Source organism: Numida meleagris, chromosome 5 (genome assembly GCF_002078875.1).
Source record: "Numida meleagris isolate 19003 breed g44 Domestic line chromosome 5, NumMel1.0, whole genome shotgun sequence".
Taxonomy (NCBI): Eukaryota; Metazoa; Chordata; class Aves; order Galliformes; family Numididae; genus Numida; species Numida meleagris.
The window spans coordinates 23,921,840-23,943,898 of record NC_034413.1 but is presented as its reverse complement, the minus strand read 5'-3'; the positions used below and the strand labels follow the sequence as shown (position 1 = coordinate 23,943,898).

General features: G+C 37.1%; 1 protein-coding gene across 3 annotated transcripts; it reads right to left on the bottom strand.

Moving 5' to 3' along the window:
- Positions 604-21,841, bottom strand: BMS1 (BMS1, ribosome biogenesis factor). 3 transcript variants are annotated; one of them, XM_021399646.1, is made up of 23 exons: positions 21,693-21,841; positions 21,038-21,268; positions 20,265-20,455; positions 19,084-19,163; positions 17,389-17,577; positions 16,786-16,928; positions 15,966-16,087; positions 15,094-15,290; positions 14,529-14,665; positions 13,170-13,975; positions 12,233-12,334; positions 11,105-11,262; positions 10,502-10,583; positions 9,784-9,860; positions 8,651-8,830; positions 6,884-7,072; positions 6,089-6,269; positions 5,495-5,553; positions 4,555-4,677; positions 3,494-3,641; positions 2,375-2,550; positions 1,822-1,983; positions 604-1,129 (listed from the first exon to the last, which is right to left on the bottom strand). In XM_021399646.1, exons 2-23 carry the CDS (start codon positions 21,211-21,213, stop codon positions 893-895), a joined length of 3,915 nt encoding a protein of 1,304 aa, XP_021255321.1. In that variant the 5' UTR covers positions 21,214-21,268; positions 21,693-21,841; the 3' UTR covers positions 604-892. The 3 variants fall into 3 exon arrangements, with proteins under 3 accessions (XP_021255321.1, XP_021255323.1, XP_021255322.1); XM_021399648.1 differs by having other exon boundaries at positions 9,784-9,857; XM_021399647.1 differs by having other exon boundaries at positions 21,642-21,736.

The window sequence follows — 22,059 nt, the reverse complement described above, 5'->3', positions numbered from 1 at the left end:
CAAAGAATGATTGTTCAAAGCTTCCCATCGTGCTGAGAAAGACTTCAACCATCAGTTAACAGAACTGAAACTACCTCTCTGCTACCTCTTCCTTCCATTCATCTTAAGAAAGTCTAACAACAAACCAAGACATGGGAAGACACTCCTCAAAGAGGAAAGTAATGCTGTTTGTGCCTACTTTACAGTAGTTACCAGCATTCAGGAAGTGTCTAACACCGCTTAGCCAGAAAGTTGCACTCACTGAGAGACCTACTAGGAGTCTCAGTGTGCCAAAACTGCTCAAGAAACGGATCTGGATGAAGCGGTATTTTTAACATTTTTTAGATCTAGTGAGAAGTAGAAAAACCTGAGATATTTTCATTCAAGAGCAGATGATCTAAGCACCAGAAATAAGCTACTCTGGTGGTACCTGCTAGTATATCAAAGCTAGAGATTACACTACTCCTGCCAAGTAACAGCTGATCTTCATGCCTTTTGATGGAAGACTTGCTAAGAGCAAAATTTAGGCAATGGCCAACACGGAAACACATTCAGAGACACTCATCCACAGGTGTTCCTCCTTTCACATAAGCCCACCAGAACTATGATAAAACACAAAGAATATTCAGAAACTTGGCAATAAAATACTTTATTGGCTGGACAAATATGCAGTACGGGTAGAAATATACTGAGACACAAAGTCCTATAGAATATCGTATAGAAAAACCACAATTCATAGTTCTCCATCTTATTTATATACATTTCCAAATGTATCCAATAGTTTGAAAAAGGTCACATTCACATTCTTCTCTTGAAAGCACATTCAGTGCAGTCTAAGGCTTTTGTTTGTTTGTTTCAAGAGAAAATTGCACAGCCATCCTATTTTCTCACTTGCCCCAAAATCTGCAAAATTTTACACACTCTTTCCTCCCTCACTAGATCCTTTCAAGCTTGACTTCTGTCTCTTTTTCTCCCTTTGTCCCAGTATTCGATAAATCTTCTTCTTAGCCTCCTTTTGTCTCTTTAATTTCTGTTCCTCCTCCTTCTGCTTAACTTTAACATATTCTTTAATCTGCTGCCGATGTTTTACTTTGGCTTTCTTTATCTTGTAATTATTCACTGTACTCAAAGCATTGAGTAGGGCCGATATCTAAAACAGAAAGCAAAAAATCAATATACAAACAGTTGAGTTTTGTAGCAAGAAACAGTTTAAACTCAGCAGACAGCTATATCATGAATCAGAGATTCAGGGCAAATTCCTAACAATTTTGTACCTGTTCCTCAATTTCTAAAATGATATAATTATCTATCTTGTTGGGAAGTTAATCAAAGACTTATTTTTGTGAACTCTATTTTGATTTGATACTATTTAAAAATCTGTGCTTAATTGTTTAATTGTATAGAACACTCACAGTGAAGTTGTAAACATGCTGCAATTCTCCATTTTTGAAGTAGAGAATTCAAATCTCACAAGCTATGTTAATCATACATACCAATGACAAGACCAATAAAAGACTGCAGCTGTCAAATTAAATTGCCCTACTGTGAGAGGACTATATTCATTTGAAATACTTTTAAAATATTTTGACAAGGACAAAAGTCATATTTAGGCTTCAGGTGATCTACTAGTTTAAGAAATAGATGCTGTCTACTCAGAGCCATTTCCATACATGTGCCATGCGCTAAACTGGAACAAAACAAACTGCAACGACAATTTTTAACGAGGAGCATATATATCTTTAGTACTAGTAGTACATTCAAGTGCTAAAACAACAGTTAGAAATGGTCTAAGCAACACATTTTCCAGTAGAGAATCCTTGTTTCAGAGTAAGTGATAATTACCTTCTTTTCATGAGGCTCCCTGATAACAGCTGGTCTCCACTGGTCTTTTGGAGTCTTGCCTTTCTTCTCAAGATTCTTAGGCTTGTTCTTAAATGGCAGTGCTTTCTGCAGTGCTTTAGGAATGTGGAGCTTATTGAAATGCCTTTTCTCCCTCACAATAGGCTAAAAGAATGGATATAGAACATGTATAAAAGTCATGACCTTAGAAATCTTTCATCTGATTTCCTACCATTGGGGGGCAGAGGGGAAGAAGATTCTCCACATCCTTGCACCTGTGAAATGAAAACTGTAAATAAAAACTTCACCCCTACTTTACTATTCAGACTACTTTATAAACTCTCATTGACACACGACATTTGCTTTCCACTGATTCATTCCTGTCTCATGCCAGGTAAAACTGTATCCTGTGGATAAAAATATTAATCATTTAATATTAAAATATGAAATGAACATGTGTTTACCCTATTGTTTACACAGGTCTAGGCCACAGGGCAAATTAGAATGTGATCACTAGTTTAAAAAAAAAAGCATAAGACTCATATATCAAATATACCTTATAGAGGGAATCTTTGTTTTGTTTCAGCTTAATGCCTCGGTCATGCCTCAGCTGGCCTGTTGTCCTCATTCCTCTCCAACTATCTTTCTCACCTGCTGGCTTCAGCAAGGATGTTACAGGGTTATAAAATTTGGGGATAGACACAGGATACCAAGTCCTCACAAAGACAATATCTGAAAGAAAAGAAAGATATCACTTGGCTCTCACAACATAGTTCATCAGAACCACGCTCTATGCAAATATTGTCTGAATAGACAACTAACACGTAGACCATGTGCTAGTATTGTGTTTGATATATCTACCAAATCTGTTCAACTTCAGGCAAAGGCAATGTAACTGTTTGTACCACTTGATTCTGTAAAATCTAAAGCAGTCACAAAGACTATATAGCGCTGAAGAACAGCCACATTAATACCACTTTATCCATTCTTCCTATTAAATACTTGCACAAAGGTTCACATTTAAGTATCTGTGCCTATACTATGACCAATAAAACTCAATTTACCTATTGCTTCCCTGTTTTTATAGAAGTTTTAAACCGCTTTTGTTTTATGAAAGCAGTTATACACTATCCCTAATTTCACCGTGTTTAGGAAAATAAATGTCAAATAAGCCCAGATTAACACAAACTCATGTTCTCAGTATCACAGTGACACTCCATAAACATAGTAGATCACTAACTCATATTGCCGGCATCATTTCCCCCAAACATCAGAGGAAAAGAACCTAACTAGAGTTGTAATGCCACTCTCTGGACTTCTCAGAAAAAAATGTTATCCTAGCACTTGTATTACTAAATGCAATTCATTTTCACATTCATGGAGAAAAGCATAGCACGCTGCATAAAACACTTCAAAACACTCAGAAAAAGAAATCTCCAAGACAAGCCTTTTCATCTGTATACTGTATGACTTTTAAGTAAAACTGAAAGAAATTCAACATAAAGGTGCTTCTTTTTTTATTATTTCATTCTGCATCTCAGCAGATTTCACGCTCTTTGAAATCACATCTCAATTATCAGATTCCAGAGACTAAGACGCTGCTTTTCAATCGGTGAAGTAGGATGAAAGTCATGTGATAACAGCCCTTTATCAAGCTTAGAAAAGTGCAACTTACCACTCATCAGCAACTTGTCTTCAAATGTTGCCCTAAAAGCACCTGCTGGAGCTCGGAGGGCTTTTTTAATCTGTCCTCGGATACCGCTCACAGTACGAATTGCTGCACCTTCAAATTTAGCCACTTCCAACTGGGAGTTAAACATTCCCTGAAAGTGTGAATTACCCACCATTATTCAAGATGCTAAGTTGATTTGTGTGATGTATGTAAGGCACAAAAACGTAAGTAATCCCCACAATCATCTGATTAAGAAATACAAAGGACAGAATACTGTCTTTATACTACAAGTGCCAACCATATCAAAAACCTACTTAACTGACTTTAAGTTACTAGAAGTAATCTACTTTTTAAGTCATGTATCAGCTTCTTTGCATTCAAGATATACATTTAAAACTCTAAAACTATTTGAGAGAATTTGTCCAGTTCTCCTTTAAAGTCATTTGCTGGAAAATTGACTACCTTAATGGCAAGTAAACTGCTCCATTCTTAAACCACAAGGAAATCCAGAAAAACTGTGCGTTTCACTCAAATACTTTAGTGTTTGGCTGTTACAATCAGTGCTTAGTTGCTTCCTGCCCCAAATGCAGAACAACCTAATCTCTTCCTCAGAGTCCAACTAAGGACAGCTGTGAAAATTCATTTCTGCAACACCTTTTGCAGCAAACTCTTTTGTAACTGTAATTGTAAAATCCTAAAGCATTGCTAGAAATAATATTTGAATCTTTGGACAGCTGAAATCCAATGGAATCAAAGTGTCTGGATGACACTGGGGCTAAGTTCACATTCTCCAGACTTGTCTTTCACTATGAGAAGCTAACTAATGAGTTCAAGGAAGAAAATAATTTTAAAAAGTAAAATAAAAATCACACTGAACATGAGCAAGGAAACTATTCCAGAATTCTGGTTTACAGTAATAATTTAGATTTGTTGGACAGTACCATAAGAGACACTAAGCAGTGACTATGGAGAACTGCCTCAGGAAAGACAGATGCATGTAGTCCTAAGTTGCATTCCTTCCTAACATTGCTGCATAGTTTTATAGCATACACATACGTACCTACCTTAATAAAAGAAGTGTTCTTAAAAATTTTGAATGGAAAGCCAGTTAGCTTTAATTTCTTCACAACAGTTATGGATTTATCTAAATCAAGCACAACTCCTGTGGCAGCTATCCGGAAATCAGGCTGAAACAGAGATAAAATACAACAATGAATCATATTTACCAAAGAGGAATATATCATATATTTACCAAATAGTGAAGAAACCATTTCACTGACACAACTACATAGTTTTTTAGAGCTTGAGCTCCAAATTTCTAACCTTTACAGGGGTACTGCAGCATGAAAAATACAAACTGACTTTGTACAGACAAGTTAAGGTACTACTGATGGAACATTCCTACCACTCAATTAGAAGATTTTCAGAGCTGCCACTCTAATTTACTCGGAAGCAATTTAGATGTCCTTGTTATCTGCCTTACTGTATTCTCTTTATGAAACAGTACATTACTCAAAGTCTCAAAGGAGAAGAGTTGTACACTACGATAAGTCACTATTAAGATGTGGACATGTGATGAGAACAACCTAATACTTGTAACAGGATGAGACTGCAATAGGACAGGTTTCAACAACACAGAGAATCCCACACTGAGGGCAGTTTTCCATCAGGAATACTAGAATCTCATCATGTAAGAAGGTTTCAGAAATTATCTAAATACCTAAATATCTGAGGTACCTAAAAAAACAAGTAGGCATAAATCTTTCCATGGAAAATAGTAAAGCAGTGTTTGTCATTTTCAGTGTAGCAGAGGCAAAAAAAAGTTTTGGTCTAATTTCCTATCTCATCACAATACGTCTCTCAAAAGATGAAGTCCACCTAACTTCGCAGATCCTACGATATCAGTGATTTACTATGTGTAAACCTTTCTCCTCAGATCTATACATTACATACACACAAGACCTTTGGAAAACAGTAATCAACATTTTGATGTAATAAACTTACTGTTGTGCCACAGACAGACTGAACCGCCAGAAATCCTGTTCCCTGAGGAGTGATGGGCCCTACAAGAAAAATTAAAGAATTATGAAGGGCCTCATTATGTAACATCTAATGGCTTCTACTTGAGCTGTTGAGAAAGCTTAGAAATTCTTGCTGTATATCAATGATTAAAACCAAAGACAGGTTAAACACAGCACTCAACCCAGTACTCAAATAGTCCTACTAAAGTTATAGAAATTATTTGCACATTAATTTACTTATGCATAGAAGCATTATCAGGGTCAGGCCCATATGGATGCAAGTGCTCGCCTTCTCTCTAGACAAAGCCAGACAAAGTTCCTCCTTGATACAATACAGCCAAGAAGAACATTCATTATTTGATTAAAAGCCAAATAATTCACTCACCCTTCTCTTTCTATCAGCAACTGCCTATTTTATTACACTATTTGTTGTTATTTCATATTCCATGGGGAACACAACTTTTTAAAAATTTATCATCCTCAAAGCTTCCAGCTGTGTTTCCTGATATATCCTGTAAAGCTTAAGAATTTTATAACGATTAAGTGATTCACGATAGTAACTCCAGAATTCCCTCACCCCAGAAAGTTGCTCCACAGTGCATATGTTGTGGTGTGTACTTCAGAAGCCTATGACGGCCATTGTGATCTTCAATGTAGAACATTGGAATAGTCTGAAATCGCCTCCATCCTAATGAGAGGATTAAAGGATCACGTGTCTTAAGTATCTTCTTATACCATCGGTGCTTCTTCAGGCGCAACTAATTAGAAGAAAAGATTAACAATGCTCTAATAGGATAATCACATTAATTTTGAAATTCAAGCCTTAATTTTCAAGAATGATTGAAAGCAACTTCTATCTACAATAGAATGTTCTTAGCCAGAAAGCTTTATTCAGAATCATTGAACACTCTAACACTAGGTTGACTGGAAAAATATAGTTAATCGGTATTACACTTTTCAAAATCACATTTGTATGCATATAGTAAAAAAAAGCCAAATGTATATAAGCTAATAATTTTCCTCTAGCCACCTAACTGCAGAACATAAACGTCAGAGTACAACTCAAGCTTGCAATCTAGTCATCACAGTACCAGTGTACAGTATTCCTGAGACATCTCTGCAGAACGACATCATGAACATTAAATAACAATCACGTATTTTTCTTCCAGTTATCCAACTAAGCCTGTAAAAATCCAGTATCTGTTAGTGTAAAGTTAACTGTATCAAAAGCAACTCCACTATTCAAGAGATAAAGATGAATACTTCTCTCTGGTTATCATATCCTTAATAAGAAGAAAATAAAGAGCAACTCCAGACACAGTGAAGCACAGCCGTACTGAAAGAAAGTGCACTCACAGCTTTGGCTGCATACCTGTACGTATCCGACATTTCCTTCACTGTTGCCTAAACCACCCAGGATAATTGGATAATGAGGGTCAAAATTCAGGACAAATTCACATGGGACATTCTCAATCTCTATTCGAACATACATCCCAGGCCGAAAGCCCTCATACTGCACTCTGGTCTCATCATCTTGGTCTTCAAATTCAGCTCGATTAAGCTATGCGACAAGGAGAAAGTCAAGGAGAAAGTCATCACATTTTACAAACTTCAAGTATTAACAACTTGTTCGTGAGGTGCCAGTTCTATTTAAAACATGCTAAGATTTATATAAATCTTTAGAGAAAGATCTAACAGGTTTTGTGACTCTTTATTCAGAGTGAGATCACCACCACCATGAAATTCTTCCAATTTGAAATCCCAAGAGGGGCTGTTAGTCTACTTGAAAGACAGTGCCCAAGAGAAGCAAATGACTGAGTCATTTCAGATATATCTTTCATAGGGGTGACTTTGGATTTTAAAGATACAACTGTCAGAAGTACATTTTTCATTTAGGAACCCAATTACTTTTTAAAGTTAACATCCTGATCTTTAGGTGTCACTATAGGGAGACTGGGCTCCTATCTTACTCAGCAGCTTAAAAATATTTCTATGTCCTCAAATACTCTCTATCCTCAAAAGGGTCTTTTAAAACTCTTATGTGGCATATAAAAGCAGGTATTATGTAAATATTTCATAAGAAATCCTTATGAATAAGATAAGCTTTACCCTTCACACTCCTACTCTATCTTCTGATGTTCAGCTACCTGTGATGTGAGATGTCATGTTTAAGCAAACTGATTTCATTTTTTAAGGTATTAAGATGTAGAACAAATCTTGTGGTCCAAGCTTATTTTTCAAGAAGTGTTTACACACCCCCAGTTTGAGATACTTGCCCTTCCATTCTGCTGTAGAAGCACAGCTGACTGCTAGCACTTTTTTCTGTAACAGACAGCTAGTGAAACAATTGTAAATCATCTCAATCTTTTACTGCAATGTACTTGCTTACATTTTAAGTGTTCTTAGTAAATGTATCAGTATGCTACGACTACTTATGACAAAGGTTAATACAAGAGGGTAGCAATGAATTTAATAACAACTTGGGACAAGGTTTTGTCATGAGAGGAGACAGTGAAATTACTAGTAGCATAAGACAATATTCTTCCAAGCCAGCCAAAGAAATAAACCATTTTTAAGTTTAGAGGCCTGGAACAAAATCAGCATCCAGAATTCTAGATGCAGTTATGCCGAAGACTGCTACTAAGCATACAGAAGAATCATCATCAATTATTTTTCTCAAAATAACTTGACAGTTTGGGCAAGAGATCGCCACACAGAGCTTAATCCTCTATTTTTAACAATGCAATAACCACCCCAAAAACAGTATCAGGAAAACATGTGATGCATGTTAATACAAGAAGGATTTTCCCCTTCTTCCACTTAAAAGGATGCCTTGATGTCTTCCGGGGAGGGGACCAGGACTCCTCTCTCATGTTTTATTGTTTTGCTTTTTTAAGACCTTCCATGCTAGACTACCAGTAAATGATAAAATTGCTAAAAACTTCTGAATAGGCCAAGATACATCACGTAAGCTTTACCTGTTCAGTGAATTATAATATCATTAACTGATTTCAATTTAACTCAAGCTTTCTGTTGTTGGGTTTCTCATGTGTGTCTCCAGAAAAGACCTTTGGGCAAACACCGTTGGGTATTTCTGAAGACACACAGTCAGATAAATTGATAAATTAACAGCTTGTACCTGGGCTTGTTTATGCATTTCTTCTTTAAGATCATCAAAGTACGTGGCATCCCCTTCATCATACTCTGCATCAAACATTTCTTTCAGTTTCCGCTTCTTTTCCAGGCGCTCCTTCTTTGCTTCCTCCTCCTCAGCTTCTGGTTTGGACTTTTTTCCATCATTCTTTTCTTCGTTTTCAGACTGATCAATGATAATTTAGCAAATATATGTAATAGTGTTCACTGAAAATCAGCCATTCTGATGAACATTTTTAATATATTATATATTTAATATGTTAATATAAGGAATATTTTGTCAGGATTCAAGTGATTAGGCACTTATTCATTCTTATCTAAAATGAGAATATTTCTTAAGTCATTCATACAAAAAGATGCTACCTCAGCAATAACCATAACATTCCATAATCTAATCGTATTCCTTTTCATTAAATGCACTGCTTGACTTAACATTTAATGTCAGGGAACAGATCCTAAGATTTGCCTACTATTCTACACCTAAAATAAGCACACAAAGAGAGGAAATAAAGTAACTAACTTCAAGTAATATTGCTCTGCAAGGCAGCACTCTAGAAGCTAGAAAGGCCTAAGTTTGTTCATTAACTGTTTGAATGCTGCCAAGATGATGCCATTACTCCAATTCTATAACCAAATGTAAAAACATCAAGTTGTTTAGTGTAAAAATTTTTTTATGACTACAGCTCTGTTCTTAAAGTATATCCAAGTCACAGCAGTGAAGTGCTTCCACCAACCTCTCTTACACAGACATGAGGAATGTAAGTTTCCACTGCTCATTGTGTTAAAACAGAGCTCTATAGTCTTCCACATCAGATGACATGATAGGAACAATTATAATCACACTTGTTTTTAAAATATTTCTCTTATAACTCCAGATCCTGACATCTACTGTTTAATAGTGAGGTGCTTTGTCTTACCTAATTAATTTTAAACAACATTTGAGTTTGAGACTAAAAATATACGCTATTCTAGATACATATAGGTTCCAAAGTCATATATCTTCTCTTCCTCATTCCTATTGATCTCTTTCTTACCAAATCACAGAAATGAAATTTATTACCATGGGATGCCTATCAGAAACACGTATGTGCTACTCCAGAACAAAGACAGAGATCATACCTCATCTCCCTCAGTAGTAGGCCTTCCTTTGTGCACAACACCTGTTTCAAGATCTTCAAAATCTCCATACAATTCTTCTGCAACAAAATATCTGACAGTTACTATTCTGTTAATCTCATTTTCAGTATTCTGTATTTCTTAGTACTAGTTTATAGATTAGTTTCAGCCCAAACCTATTTCCTTCCTATCATCAGTTTTAGATGTCTGTTGTCTTCTCTATATTCTAAGTTGAAGTTCACTGGATCCCTTTTCCCTTTCAATATCTAAACTTCATGATTTTGAATACATAAATAAAACTTACTTAAATCACTCCAAATAAACACACACACTGCCTCACAAAATTAACCTAGGGAAGAGCATTCTGGTTGTGTTAAGACTAATGACACAAGACATCAGCAGAGCAACTGAGCTTCATAATTTAAAAAAAAGTAATTAAAAATTTAAATATAGCAGACATTTTTAAAGTTAAAAAATGCTTAAATAAATCTAACAAACGTCAATCAATTTATACAAAAGACATAGCCACATTATTCAAGTTTTCTAATTTTTCCCAAACATTTCTAAAAACATAAACAAAAAATCCTCCAAAAGATCTCAGTCTGAAAAAAAAAAAATGCAAGTATATAGCTAGTGCAGGACATTCTAAATACATAACTGTGGAGTAATTCCCATAACTCCTATATCCATTGATATACTTTTTAAAAAGTCTTACACATACCATCTTCTTCCAACAACTTTGCTGCGTCTTTATCTTCTTCCCACTTCCCTGTAACAAAGCAGTCTCTAATACTGCTCATAACCTGCAAAATAAAGTGTTGTTGACTTGTACAGTTAGAGCTTCTCATCAACACATGCATTCCTATTATTCATTCCCCACTCCTCAATCATCTTCCGAACTTAGAGATAATCTGATATTTTCAGACACAGATCCAAATCAAGGCACCATTACCAAAACTAAGCAATTCCTCAGTCAAAAGCAGGAATAAGAAGCCACTCAAACCTTACCCAAAGGTCTTTACATTAACCACGTCTCTATGTATCATATTTTCACTCATGCATTTTGCTTTTGTATAAACAGAAAACTACAATCCACCAGATAGTTGAGAGGCGAGCATTTGACAGACTTATTCTAACTTTCCATTGAATGTCCTAGCTAGTAAATACCCCTCATGGCCCTAAGTAACAGAAGATGTAACAATAACTGTGGCTTACATACATGTTTCAATGACACTTCTCCATAGTAACTCAGTAGTGCTTTTGGAAACATAGCCAGGACATAATGAGTATAGGATTTGCAAATGCAATCATCTGACTGAATTACCTCTTCTAAGTCCCAGTCTTGAGGCTTTTCTACCAGAAACTTGGAGCAGTCGAGACCATTAGCCTTCTGCTTGGATTCTTTGTCTGGACGGCTGACATGAAATAGACCTCCAAGTTCATCACCTGCATCCTCACCTTCACGGTCCTCATCCTCGACAGCTAAAAGAAACAAACTGTGATTATTTCCCTGCAGTACATCAATTACATCTGTCAACAACCTCTCTCCTGCCTTATGTTTCACAATATCTGCAGTAGATGCAGCCAGGAAGATACTATATTGTATCAGTTTCAGTTGTGCAGCTGTTCCACACTGAAACATCTGATTTACTACACAATTCTATACAGTTCTTTGAACAACCTGCAGTCCAGTTCCTACTTGCTTACCTGGAATTATCTCAAAGAATATTGTCCATTAAGCAAACAGCATTCATTCAATACCGTAAGTAGATAGAACACTAAACTAGTTTGTAAATCAAGAACACTGGACTTGAGAATCTACTAGTAAATCTTTCCATTTCTGCACTGTGAAAGTTTTATAAAAGCCAAATACTCCTTGTATTCTATGTAGGTTCTGCATGAAGAGGTTTGTACATTCAGATAAATACTGGAAATGCTGCAAATTAAACGCGACAAATTACAAAAAGAAAGCAAACTAACCCTAATCTTCCTTCTAAGCCAGTTTTTTTTTTCTTGATGAACACCTTTGACATGATAATGCACAGACATGATAACATTAAGACATGTCTAAAAGAATATTCCACTCTCAGTCAGTGTGAGAAATTACTGAAAACTGCCAAAAGAAAGTAGTACTTTATGAAACACAAATTACCAAAACGGATTTGTGCAATAGCTGCTATACAATTATATAAGTGACCAAAATTCAGATATTTGGTGGAAAATAGTTATACAATAGAACAGGTAATAATCCAGTAGTCTCCCAAACAAGCTCAAGATGTTTTTTAATGGAAAACTAACAATTGTCTTTATTACAAGAGAAAGTGAGTACTGGCAATTAAGAAAATCAATTAACTCTCCTCAAGCCTCTCACTAAAAGAGCTCAAAGTTTCAGACTTAGAAACTTACTATAAGCTAAAAACCTACCACATATTAAGACATTATAAATTTGTACCTGTTCCATATATGAGTTTACGAAGATTTGGGGTTGCCTGTTGCTGTCTTAGAAAGGCCTGAGCTGCCTTCTGTGTGAGGTCCTCCTTCCATTTAAGTGCACCTGAAAAGGGAAAAATGAGCATCCACCTTCAAAAAAGAGTCAAACTCAGGAACTACATAAACTATTCAAATATGGACATAACCACAACACACAATTCATCAGTTTTTTATACTCCATATACACACAGAAACAAACTGTGGCCAATAAGCTAGAGCTCTGATTTTTTTTTTTCCTGATGAATCCTAATTTTAGAAGGATAAAAGTGTAAGATTATTAGCAATGATAACAGATTTTACTATTTTCAAATTTGGAATTATACACTTCCTTCCTGTTCAAAGAATCACAGAATAGTTGAAGCTGGACCTCTCAAAGCTAACTTCTCCAGCTCTGCTACTCAAGCAAGTTCACCGACAGCAGGTAGCCTACGACAACATTCAGACAGCTTTTGACTGTCTCCAAGGACAGAAATTCCACATTCTTATGAGCAACTTAATCAAATGCTCGGTCAACAGTTAAAACGTTTTTGTAATGTTCCCCCAAGAATGGTTTACTCTAAATGAAATAAAGCATCTTAACATCTTTTACACACACATCCGTAAAGATTACAAATTAAAGAAAGATTGAAAAAAAATATATATGCAGAAATGCCAAAGTTTATAAAATGAATCACCTCCATTTTTGAGCAAGGAAACCTGAGATCTGCATACTACACTACAAATCAAAGGCTTAAAATTAAAGAGTACCAGGTTTCCAAAGGTGAAGTTTGCCACCCAACAATTATACAATGTTGCAACTCAAATATATATCATATTTACTCGTTACAATATTCTTCATCAATTAACGAGGAATTCAATTAAAAATGGGCATTAAAAAAATTATAACATATACAGTCTACCTGCAGTGTCAGCAGAAAAATCTATTTTTTCTTCATACTCCTCTTCTTCTCTCAGTAGATTTTCAACATCATCATCAGCTTCTACAACTTCAAGTTCAGCGTGAAGCCCAGTCCTACCAGCTTGCTTTGGCTGAAATCCCTTCCTATCTGATACTTCAGCTTCTAATTCATCTTGTGATTTTTCTTCATCATCTCCCTCACTGAGGGATTCAACCTCAGATTCTGATGCCTCTTCTGCTGTGCAATTTCCCGAATCTGTTGTGAGCAATAATTTTTTTTTCAGACTGCGAACTGACAGTTCGGATCTCATTTCTTTATCTTCACTCACTAGTTCATTCTGCTCAGATTCAACAGTTCCTTTGCTTGCAGCTTCAAATTCACTATCTGAGCTCTCATTTCCGTATGTCCTTTGCTCATCATCATCACCATCATCATCTTCCTCTGTTTCATTTTCTTCAGAGGCAGCTTGTCCTTCTTCAGAACTCATCTCAAGATCATCCTCACTATCAGCAAATGCTGGCAGTTCACTCACAGTTTCTTCTTTAGCCACCTCTGTTTTCAGGCGCTTGGCACTCCCAGGAGCCATCTCTGCCTCCAAGAGCTCTTCGCCACTTTCTTCCTCTGAATCTTCTTCATCATCACCATTGCTTCCATCCTCAGACATTGCTTCTTCTTCTTCTTGGTCATCTTCCTCATCACTAACTGCATCATCATTTTCTTTCTTTTCTTCTTCATCAAATAATGCCTTCCGACGTACTCTTCCAGTCTTCAAATCAATTTGCCTCTCTTCTTTTGGCATCACAATCCTGTTTTTCCAGATATTATGTTCGGGGGAAGACAGTGAAGAATAAAGAAATTTTAGCAAAACAATTTGGTTTCATATCAATATTTTAAAACATTTTTGTGGAAGGAACATCAAAAATAGAAGTTATGGAAAACACTAGAAAGGTAACAGATTTCGTGAAGTAAGAAAAGCCTTTTATTTCAGCAATACACTCCATATTGTTGATGCAAATAACGCCATGAAATTTCTTCATTTTCTGTGGGATGAAAATAGGTTAAACAATGAATTTCACTGAAGATTATGACTGCCATTCTCTGAAACTCTGAAAACAGAAATGTACTACTTAAAGCTGTATCATCCAGGAAATTCTGGATGGTAGAACTATACTGCTTACAAAACATTCTTAATACCAATTATTCCTATCTCAAAGTATGTATTTGGCATGAGTAGTCTAACAAAAAGAACTAAGTAACATGGCACTCCGTTAACTGTACGCTACAGAGAAACTTTCCTAAATTAGAACATAAATCAGAGACTCATTATTGTTCAAACAATGCTCAGAATTCGAAACTTACTCTTGTCCTACATCTTCTGAACCTAACGGTCTAGAGTCCATGAAGAGAGAAACCTTGCTTGATGCCATCTTAGTATCTATGGCTGAGTGAGTGGAGATGAGGCTCTGAAGTAGCTCATGATTTGGTCTCATTTCCTCCTGAAAAGCCAAGGTTTTTTACATTTCAATTAAGATTAAACAAACATCCAATGAACAGCTAATAAAACCATTAATCTGACAAAAAAAACAGAAACACGCATTTGTAAAAAATAATAATAATCATCATTCTTTCCTGCAATTGCCCTACTTTGCAGAATAGGAACGATAATGTTCTAGTTTCAGAAGCTTCTATAAATCTCAAGCCTTTACAAATAAAGCTTCTGAAACTAAGTTTAAATACTTATTAACTGATCCTTCAAATGTTTTGCACAAAGTTTTACACAGAGAAGTCACTAGAGGAGAAAAAGAAATTAATATACAAGTATTCTTTTTAAGAAGCTTATTATTAAATACTTGTTTTGACTCTAAAAGTGAAAACTACATTTTTTAAGAGACAAGAATTGAAAACACTAACTTAGTTCCTTTACCTCTTCATTTTCATGAGCATGGCTTCCTCCAAGGTCAATATAAACAGCATCCTTATCATATACAATACCCCCAACACCTGAGAGAGGGGCATAGATTAGTTTTTCTTTCTCACTTAAAGAACGCTTCTTCTGCTGTTCGGGTAGAGCACAGGGGTCTGGCAGGAAACTCACATCACTCACAGTGAAGTCCCCTACACCTAGGGAAATATACAAGGGGACAAATAAGGTTTTCATTGAGTTTTAATTCTAAAATGTGTACAATTCATCATAAAGAGATAAAAGAAAAAATGTAGCATTCAACAATTCATCAGCTCTGTATCAAACATTTGTTTCTCCTGTTAAACCAATGAATTTAGAGGCGTTCACCAAAGTTCACCAAAACACAGCTCTGGGTTTGACTGATTGTGTTTAATGAGGGAACTATTAACTCACATTTCTGAATAGGTCTGTATATTTAATATTAAAATCTTTGAAATTAAGCTTTTAAATCATGTGCTTAAAATATTGAAGGAGTATGAGGACTATGCAAAATTTTACGGATGCCAAATTTACTTTTCACTATTAGAGATGGTTATGTTTTACACTTCAAGCATCTCCTAAAGTGAAACACCACTGAATATCTTCAGATGCTGCCAATACTGTGTTTAACACTGCAAGAAAACTGCAGAATTAAAAAGCAAAACTATTTGCAAGGATATATTTTCACAGAATTGAGTAATACAAAAATAATTTCCAAAAGTTTAACATGTTTTAAAAAAGGTGAAAAATCTATTTTACAACTCACAGTTTAAAGATACAAATCAAACCACTATTAAATTATCAACAGCAACACAGATCAGCACAAACACAGTTTTAGGAATACGATAACTTACCTGGCATATGAATTTGGCTTTTGTTTTTCAGATATGCTCCTCTTAAGTAGCCGTAAAGTGATATCTTCCTGTCACATTTGGGATTGATTCGTATATCTTCTGGGTTTGTCAAGTCTTCCATTCTACCAAACATTGAAAAAAAAGGAAAAAAAAAAAAGAAAAAAGTCAGACCAGCCCACAGCCCTAATAAAAAAAAATGTAATTTACAGAAACACAACTGCAGCAGCACTGAGTCATGCTCTGCAGACTCTAAAAATCAAACAGTCAATAATAAGAAACCTTTCAAAAGTATTTTACAACTGTATTTTAAAACTTGTTGTCGAACACAAATGCGCGTATCTCCAGATTAACTGACATTTCACAGAACACGTGCCTCTCTCTTAACACTTCATTTATATGCTGTCCACACTAAACACTCCTCAAATCAATTTTGTCACTAGGGGGAAAGCAAGTTACCACCATAAGACAGCTGAAAGATGCATTACCCTCAGACACCCAATACCTAGTTAGTAAGCAACACAAAAACTACCATAGGGAAGGGGAGAGGGAAAGAGTGGCTGTTTTGGGGGTAATCAGGTGGAAATCCCTTCTGCAATCGCCTTCTGTACCACACAACGAAGGGGACACAAACACCCAGCCATGGAGGTGGCACATGTTCAATAAGTTACAGTAACCTAAAACAATGTTACTGAAAGACTACAGAATTTTTTTTTCTCTTTTTCTCTAAGTTTTGTGTTCACAGATGCTCAACTATTTCTAGCTTTTTAGACAGTAAAGATGTTTTCTATGTTGAGACTGAAGAATGGAGAAAGGTGTATACCTGTCTGCAAGAACATATGGGTGAGACGTTTGCCAAGTAAGAGGTCGGAATTTCATAACAGAGATAAAACGCCCCAAGTTGTGAATTTCCTGTTTTTGATACTCTCCATGAACCATCCCAGACAGATAAAACAGCTTAGCACCCTAAACATTAAAAAGACATAAAAGTATTAAACATCAGTGCAATACTGGAAAAAACTAATGCAATTCTATTTTGTGAATCATAATTATAAATTGCAATTTAGAATTGATTCCTGAAGTTCAAACTAACTAGCACACTTTAACATGAAAACTCTCCCCTAAATCTTAGTGAAAAACCATTAACAGCCAGAAAATCTGTTGTAAAGATATAGTATGTCTCCCAGACCCACACACATAACCCATGTAACAGACCTTTTTACTTGTATCATGTTTTGTAGCTAGACACGCTCAGAGATAGAAGCATTTTAATAAAGAGTGCATTATCTCATATAATACCAAAATTGTCCATTGATAGTAATGTTCAAAAGATTTTATGAATGCAATAAATATTTAAGTACTTCCACAGACTTTATTTAGCTACTACAATGCAAAATATGTGGCAAATGAATGTTGGATGCCATACCGGATATACTTCAGTCCAGAATCTGTGCTTTAACCTCTTTTTTGTCTTCTTTAATTGTTTGTTGTTCTTGAATGTATCCAGGTGGGTAAGAATTCCCATAATTTTGGGAAAGCCATGTACCTGACAAATGTTCAGGAATTCAAACGTTTCCATTTCAAATCCAAAGCTGGCATCAATGAGCATCAGAACCTAAAAACACAACATCGGCAGTTCACGGTAACACTACTGTGATGTCCATATCCATACAAGCTAATTTCAAAGACTAAGACTTTAAAGTCATAAGCTTCTCAGAAACCAAAATCTTGCAGAAGTTCTGTTACTTACTTTCAAATAACCTGAAAATCAACTTTGGCTTTTTAATTATAGTATGCTTCAGAAGTTAGTACGACTTAGGAAATCAAATCAAACTTTCCAGTCAATCAAATCTCCTTTACACAGATCTCATTCGCACATTCTCCCCAATAGAATTGTGGAGAATATAACAATATAGAGTAACATACTAAGGCCTGAACAGGTGTTTACTTGGTGAATTTTAAAAATGAAAAATTGAGCACTCTCTAGAACTTGCAGGATTATTCTGTAAAATTTGTAAACACCCTCTCTTTTGGGTATCCCCATCTTAGACACATTCATGCCTCTAAGGTTGTTTGCTTCCTTCGGTAAGGTGAGGCAAACAAGCCTTCTTCACACATTGCAACTACTGCTGTGCATCACTAAAATCCACTGACAAGGGAAAATGGCACTCAACAATGGCATGAAAGTTGAAATAAAGCTCTGTTGGGTCCTCAGCAATGAAGAACTTAAAATGCATGGCAACTGATGACAAAGATCTGCAAGTGATGATGTAAACTCAGCCCCCTAACAGTAAAACCAAACAGATTCTCAGCATTGCTAAGTGTATTTGGAATCTTCAACATCACATCTACATACCAACACATTTTAGTATTTTTAATACATCTTACTTCCTCGAGAAGGAAGCATGCAGGTAAAACAGGATCCTGGACTACTGCATGCGTTTTAGTTTAGTTAACATTTAGCTAAGGATCCCAAGCCCAAATCAACCATGAACATTCTATTCTAAATCCATACACAAAACAGAATTGCCAACAGATTCATGGATTGTGTATTAGATCCTCAAGACGAATAGACTTAATAAACAAAAAGTTTAAATTTAAAACAGAGACTACATTTCACTGAAATCAGTCATATTACTATACAGTAACCTTCAAAGACAGAGACTGCAAGTATATCAAACAAAACCAACCCAGTTTTCCACTTTATGCACTAACTGAAAACTTAGTGAGCTGAATACCGTTTTCGGATTTTACACAGTTTGACCAAATCCCAAAATAAAAAGTCACTTCGTAATCTTGGCTTGTTATAAAGTCTTCTGCTAACAGTTTACCAATTCTATTAGTAATCAAGTTGTGTCATTTCCCTTCATCCTCCCAAACCATCACACACTCAAACCCACCCTCCCCTCCTCCCCAGTTAAGGAAAGTCCTAGAGGTGGTTACAGAATATTAGGTTCATTGTAGAGCTTACATCTGTTATTTTGGAAACCAAAGACAGTGTTGCCTCGGACAGCAATGGGCAGAGAAAACAGACTACTTCCACAGTCTTCTTCTAGTACTTCCAGGAAGAAGTACTTTCAACATAAATTATAGTAGAAATCATATGCTATTTGTAACTTACCAGATCAGCAACTTTAGCCAGGTCAATCATCATATTAACGTCACATCCACATTCAATAATAGTTAGCCTGCGTTTTTTACCTGAAAACAAAATTAAGGCAAAGTTTGAGCAAAAACTCAAAAAGAGGAAGCAAAGGTATTACCCCACTGATTTCTTTTCAGGTTATACTCCTGAAGTCTAGCAAATGGACTGTCAACTATGTGCAACTGTAAAAGTACTTGTTTTCAAATGCTTGCAATTCTATGAAATTTTAACCTCTTGATTTAAAATTATGAGGCTGAGCACATAGTTTTCAAGAAGTTGCACTGTCTTTTTCAAAAAACAATGTAACAGCGAAAGATATGTTGTATTTTGAAGGAAACCGCTGCTTTACTTTTATCTTTTATACCCCAGAATTAATTCCCAATGAGTTTATTTTACTGCATACTTCTTTTCCTCTTTTGACAATACACTCTGCTGCAGCTTCTCAAATATATAATAATAATTAAAAAATACTAAGTGGATATTAAGAGAGATTTCTTAAAATGCATCTGAATTAGTACAAAGTACCCACTGTTAAGTTTGACTAACCTGAGCTAGCTGACAGAACTTTACACAACACGAAGGACAACTTTAAATAACTGTCGCCTAAAAGTTATCAGGATTTTTATTCCTTCGTGTTATCAACTGCAAAGTTCAATCCCTGAGTTCCAGTAGGCCAAACAGGAAATCCAATTTATTATATTTTTCCCATTCCATTTTTTTCCTTTTCCACATTTGTCAATTATTCCCAACAAAAAGCAGATTTATTAGTTTAGACCTCTTAAGAGTCTATCAACACCAAACACGATCATCTGGATCCAAGCAAGATTTCCCTTACAATTTTCTTCCTCGAGATGCTGTGGGTTGGGCTACTCCTAAGACCTCAATGATCCAAATGGTAATATGCAAGAAAAATAAAAAGGCAATGGCCAAGTAGAAATTGGGACTGAAAACATAACAAACAAAGCAACAAGTTTAGAAGAACAAAAGCCCAAATCTAACAATTCCTTTGCAGTTAATAAGTGTGCCTGATAACACAGCCAAATGACTTCTTCAACATGGCCAAGAATCAGGAGAACATGAACATGTCCTAGTTCTAAAAGCAACACAACAGAGGAGTGTAAAACAGGCATTTCCATTTCTCATATCTTCGTTCTCACCTGAAACAATAGTAACAGGGCCCCGGATTTCAACCAATTTTTGTCTTGTGAAGTTCTTAATGAGACATTTTATTAAGGTGCTCTTCCCAACCTTGGGAGGGCCAACTACAACCACCACCACTGGAGGTGGCTCCAAAGGAGTACGGTCAACCACAGGAATGTGATGTTTTTTAGTCTTCAAATCCTGAGTTCTAAGAAGAAATTTATAATGAACATGATAAGAACTTAAAAAGCAATAACATTTCTTTTAGAAAATCTTCAGTATCTGCAAACATTCAGACATGAAGGTGTACCAAGCGTCTGGACGCTAACATGTACAAGGAACTCTGACCAAGTTTAAAGAGCTCTATGACTTTTTTTTCCTAGTAAGTCTAATATACCTGCACCAAGTAATACAGATGCAGGATGCACCACACTACTGACGCACATGCAAATTACAATACAACCTCACAAACGATGAAAACTCTGTGAGCATACCTATGAAAATTACACTTTGTACATTTATATGCAAAACAATAAAAAAAATACCAACCGACATCTATTGTCATGGAATCATAGAATGGCTTTGGTTGGAAGAGACCTTAAATCCCACCTGGTTCCAACCCTGCGCTGTGGGCTGGCTGCTACCCAGCAAAGCAGGAGTCCAGGGCTCCATCCAGCCTGGCCTCGAGGGCTTCCAGGGACGGGGCACCCACAGCTCCAGGCAGCTGTGTCAGGGCCTCACCTATTCACCCAACTCGCTCCATCCTCTGTAACTAATTCCTGTTGCTTACCTATGGAACGTTCTGGCCATCCGCACGGCGGACTGCACTGTGAAGGCTTTGGGGTTTCTCTTCCGAGCATCCTCCTCCTCTCCTATCCCCAGATCATTAAGATGACGTTTCCTTTTTTTCTCTGCTTTTGGTCCACTGTGCTTGGCATGGTGCTTCTTCTTCTCCTTTTCCTCCATCTTACTCCTTCAACAGCCGACTACAATCAGCGTGGCATGGAAAGCTTCCTCGTGACTGTACACAGCAGACAGAGCAGAAAACGCAGTGAGCCCGGGTGGCACACGTGTAGCACCGCGTCCTGAGAAACGTCGGCGCCGGGCCCGGGGAAGGCAGGGGAAGGCAGGGGAAGGCAGGGGAAGGCAGGGGAAGGCAGGGGAAGGCAGGGGAAGGCAGGGGAAGGCAGGGGAAGGCAGGGGANAAGGCAGGGGAAGGCAGGGGAAGGCAGGGGAAGGCAGGGGAAGGCAGGGGAAGGCAGGGGAAGGCAGGGGAAGGCAGGGGAAGGCAGGGGAAGGCCGGGCCGCCACAGCGCTGGGGCAGGCGGCTTCCAGTCGGCCCCCAGAGAGCCGCCGGGCCCTGTGCTGCGGAGCGGGGCACGGGGTACGCTCACCCTCGCACGGTGCCCACCGCGCTGCCCTGGCCCACTGCCCTCAGCACCCACCTGCCCGCCGCGTGTGCCCCCGGTGCGCTCCGGCCTCCCCCGGAAACAAGCGGCCGCGCCAGGAGTTCCGGGGGACGCGCTGCGGCGGAGCGCTATGGCCGGCACACCGCGAGCGGGTGAGGCGGTGTCGCCTCCCGGCTGGTTCCGTGCAGTGACTCGTTTCTCCAGGGGTCTTTTTTCCTCTTCGGCCCACCCCTTCCTCGTGAAGTAACCCTGTTTTGCATTCTTAAACTCCACTTTCTTATGGTCAAGTATCTTATTCATGTGTAAAATCGATCTTTTTGTTCTCCTTGTGCCTGTGAACACATTTCCCTTCTCAGTGTATCTTATGAAAGAGAGGGCACATATAGATAAGTCAGTCTTACTA

What these genes read in the sequence shown, in the direction of transcription:
- BMS1 (XM_021399646.1), bottom strand. Translation starts at nt 21,213, where the DNA reads ATGGAGGAAAAGGAGAAGAAGAAGCACCATGCCAAGCACAGTGGACCA. An exon ending in CCATATGTTCTTGCAGACAG is followed by an intron (nt 16,088 to 16,785) that starts GTATACACCTTT and finishes AATGTTTGGTAG; the next exon opens with AATGGAAGACTTGACAAACC. An exon ending in AGTCTGTCTGTGGCACAACA is followed by an intron (nt 4,678 to 5,494) that starts GTAAGTTTATTA and finishes TCTCTGTTTCAG; the next exon opens with CCTGATTTCCGGATAGCTGC.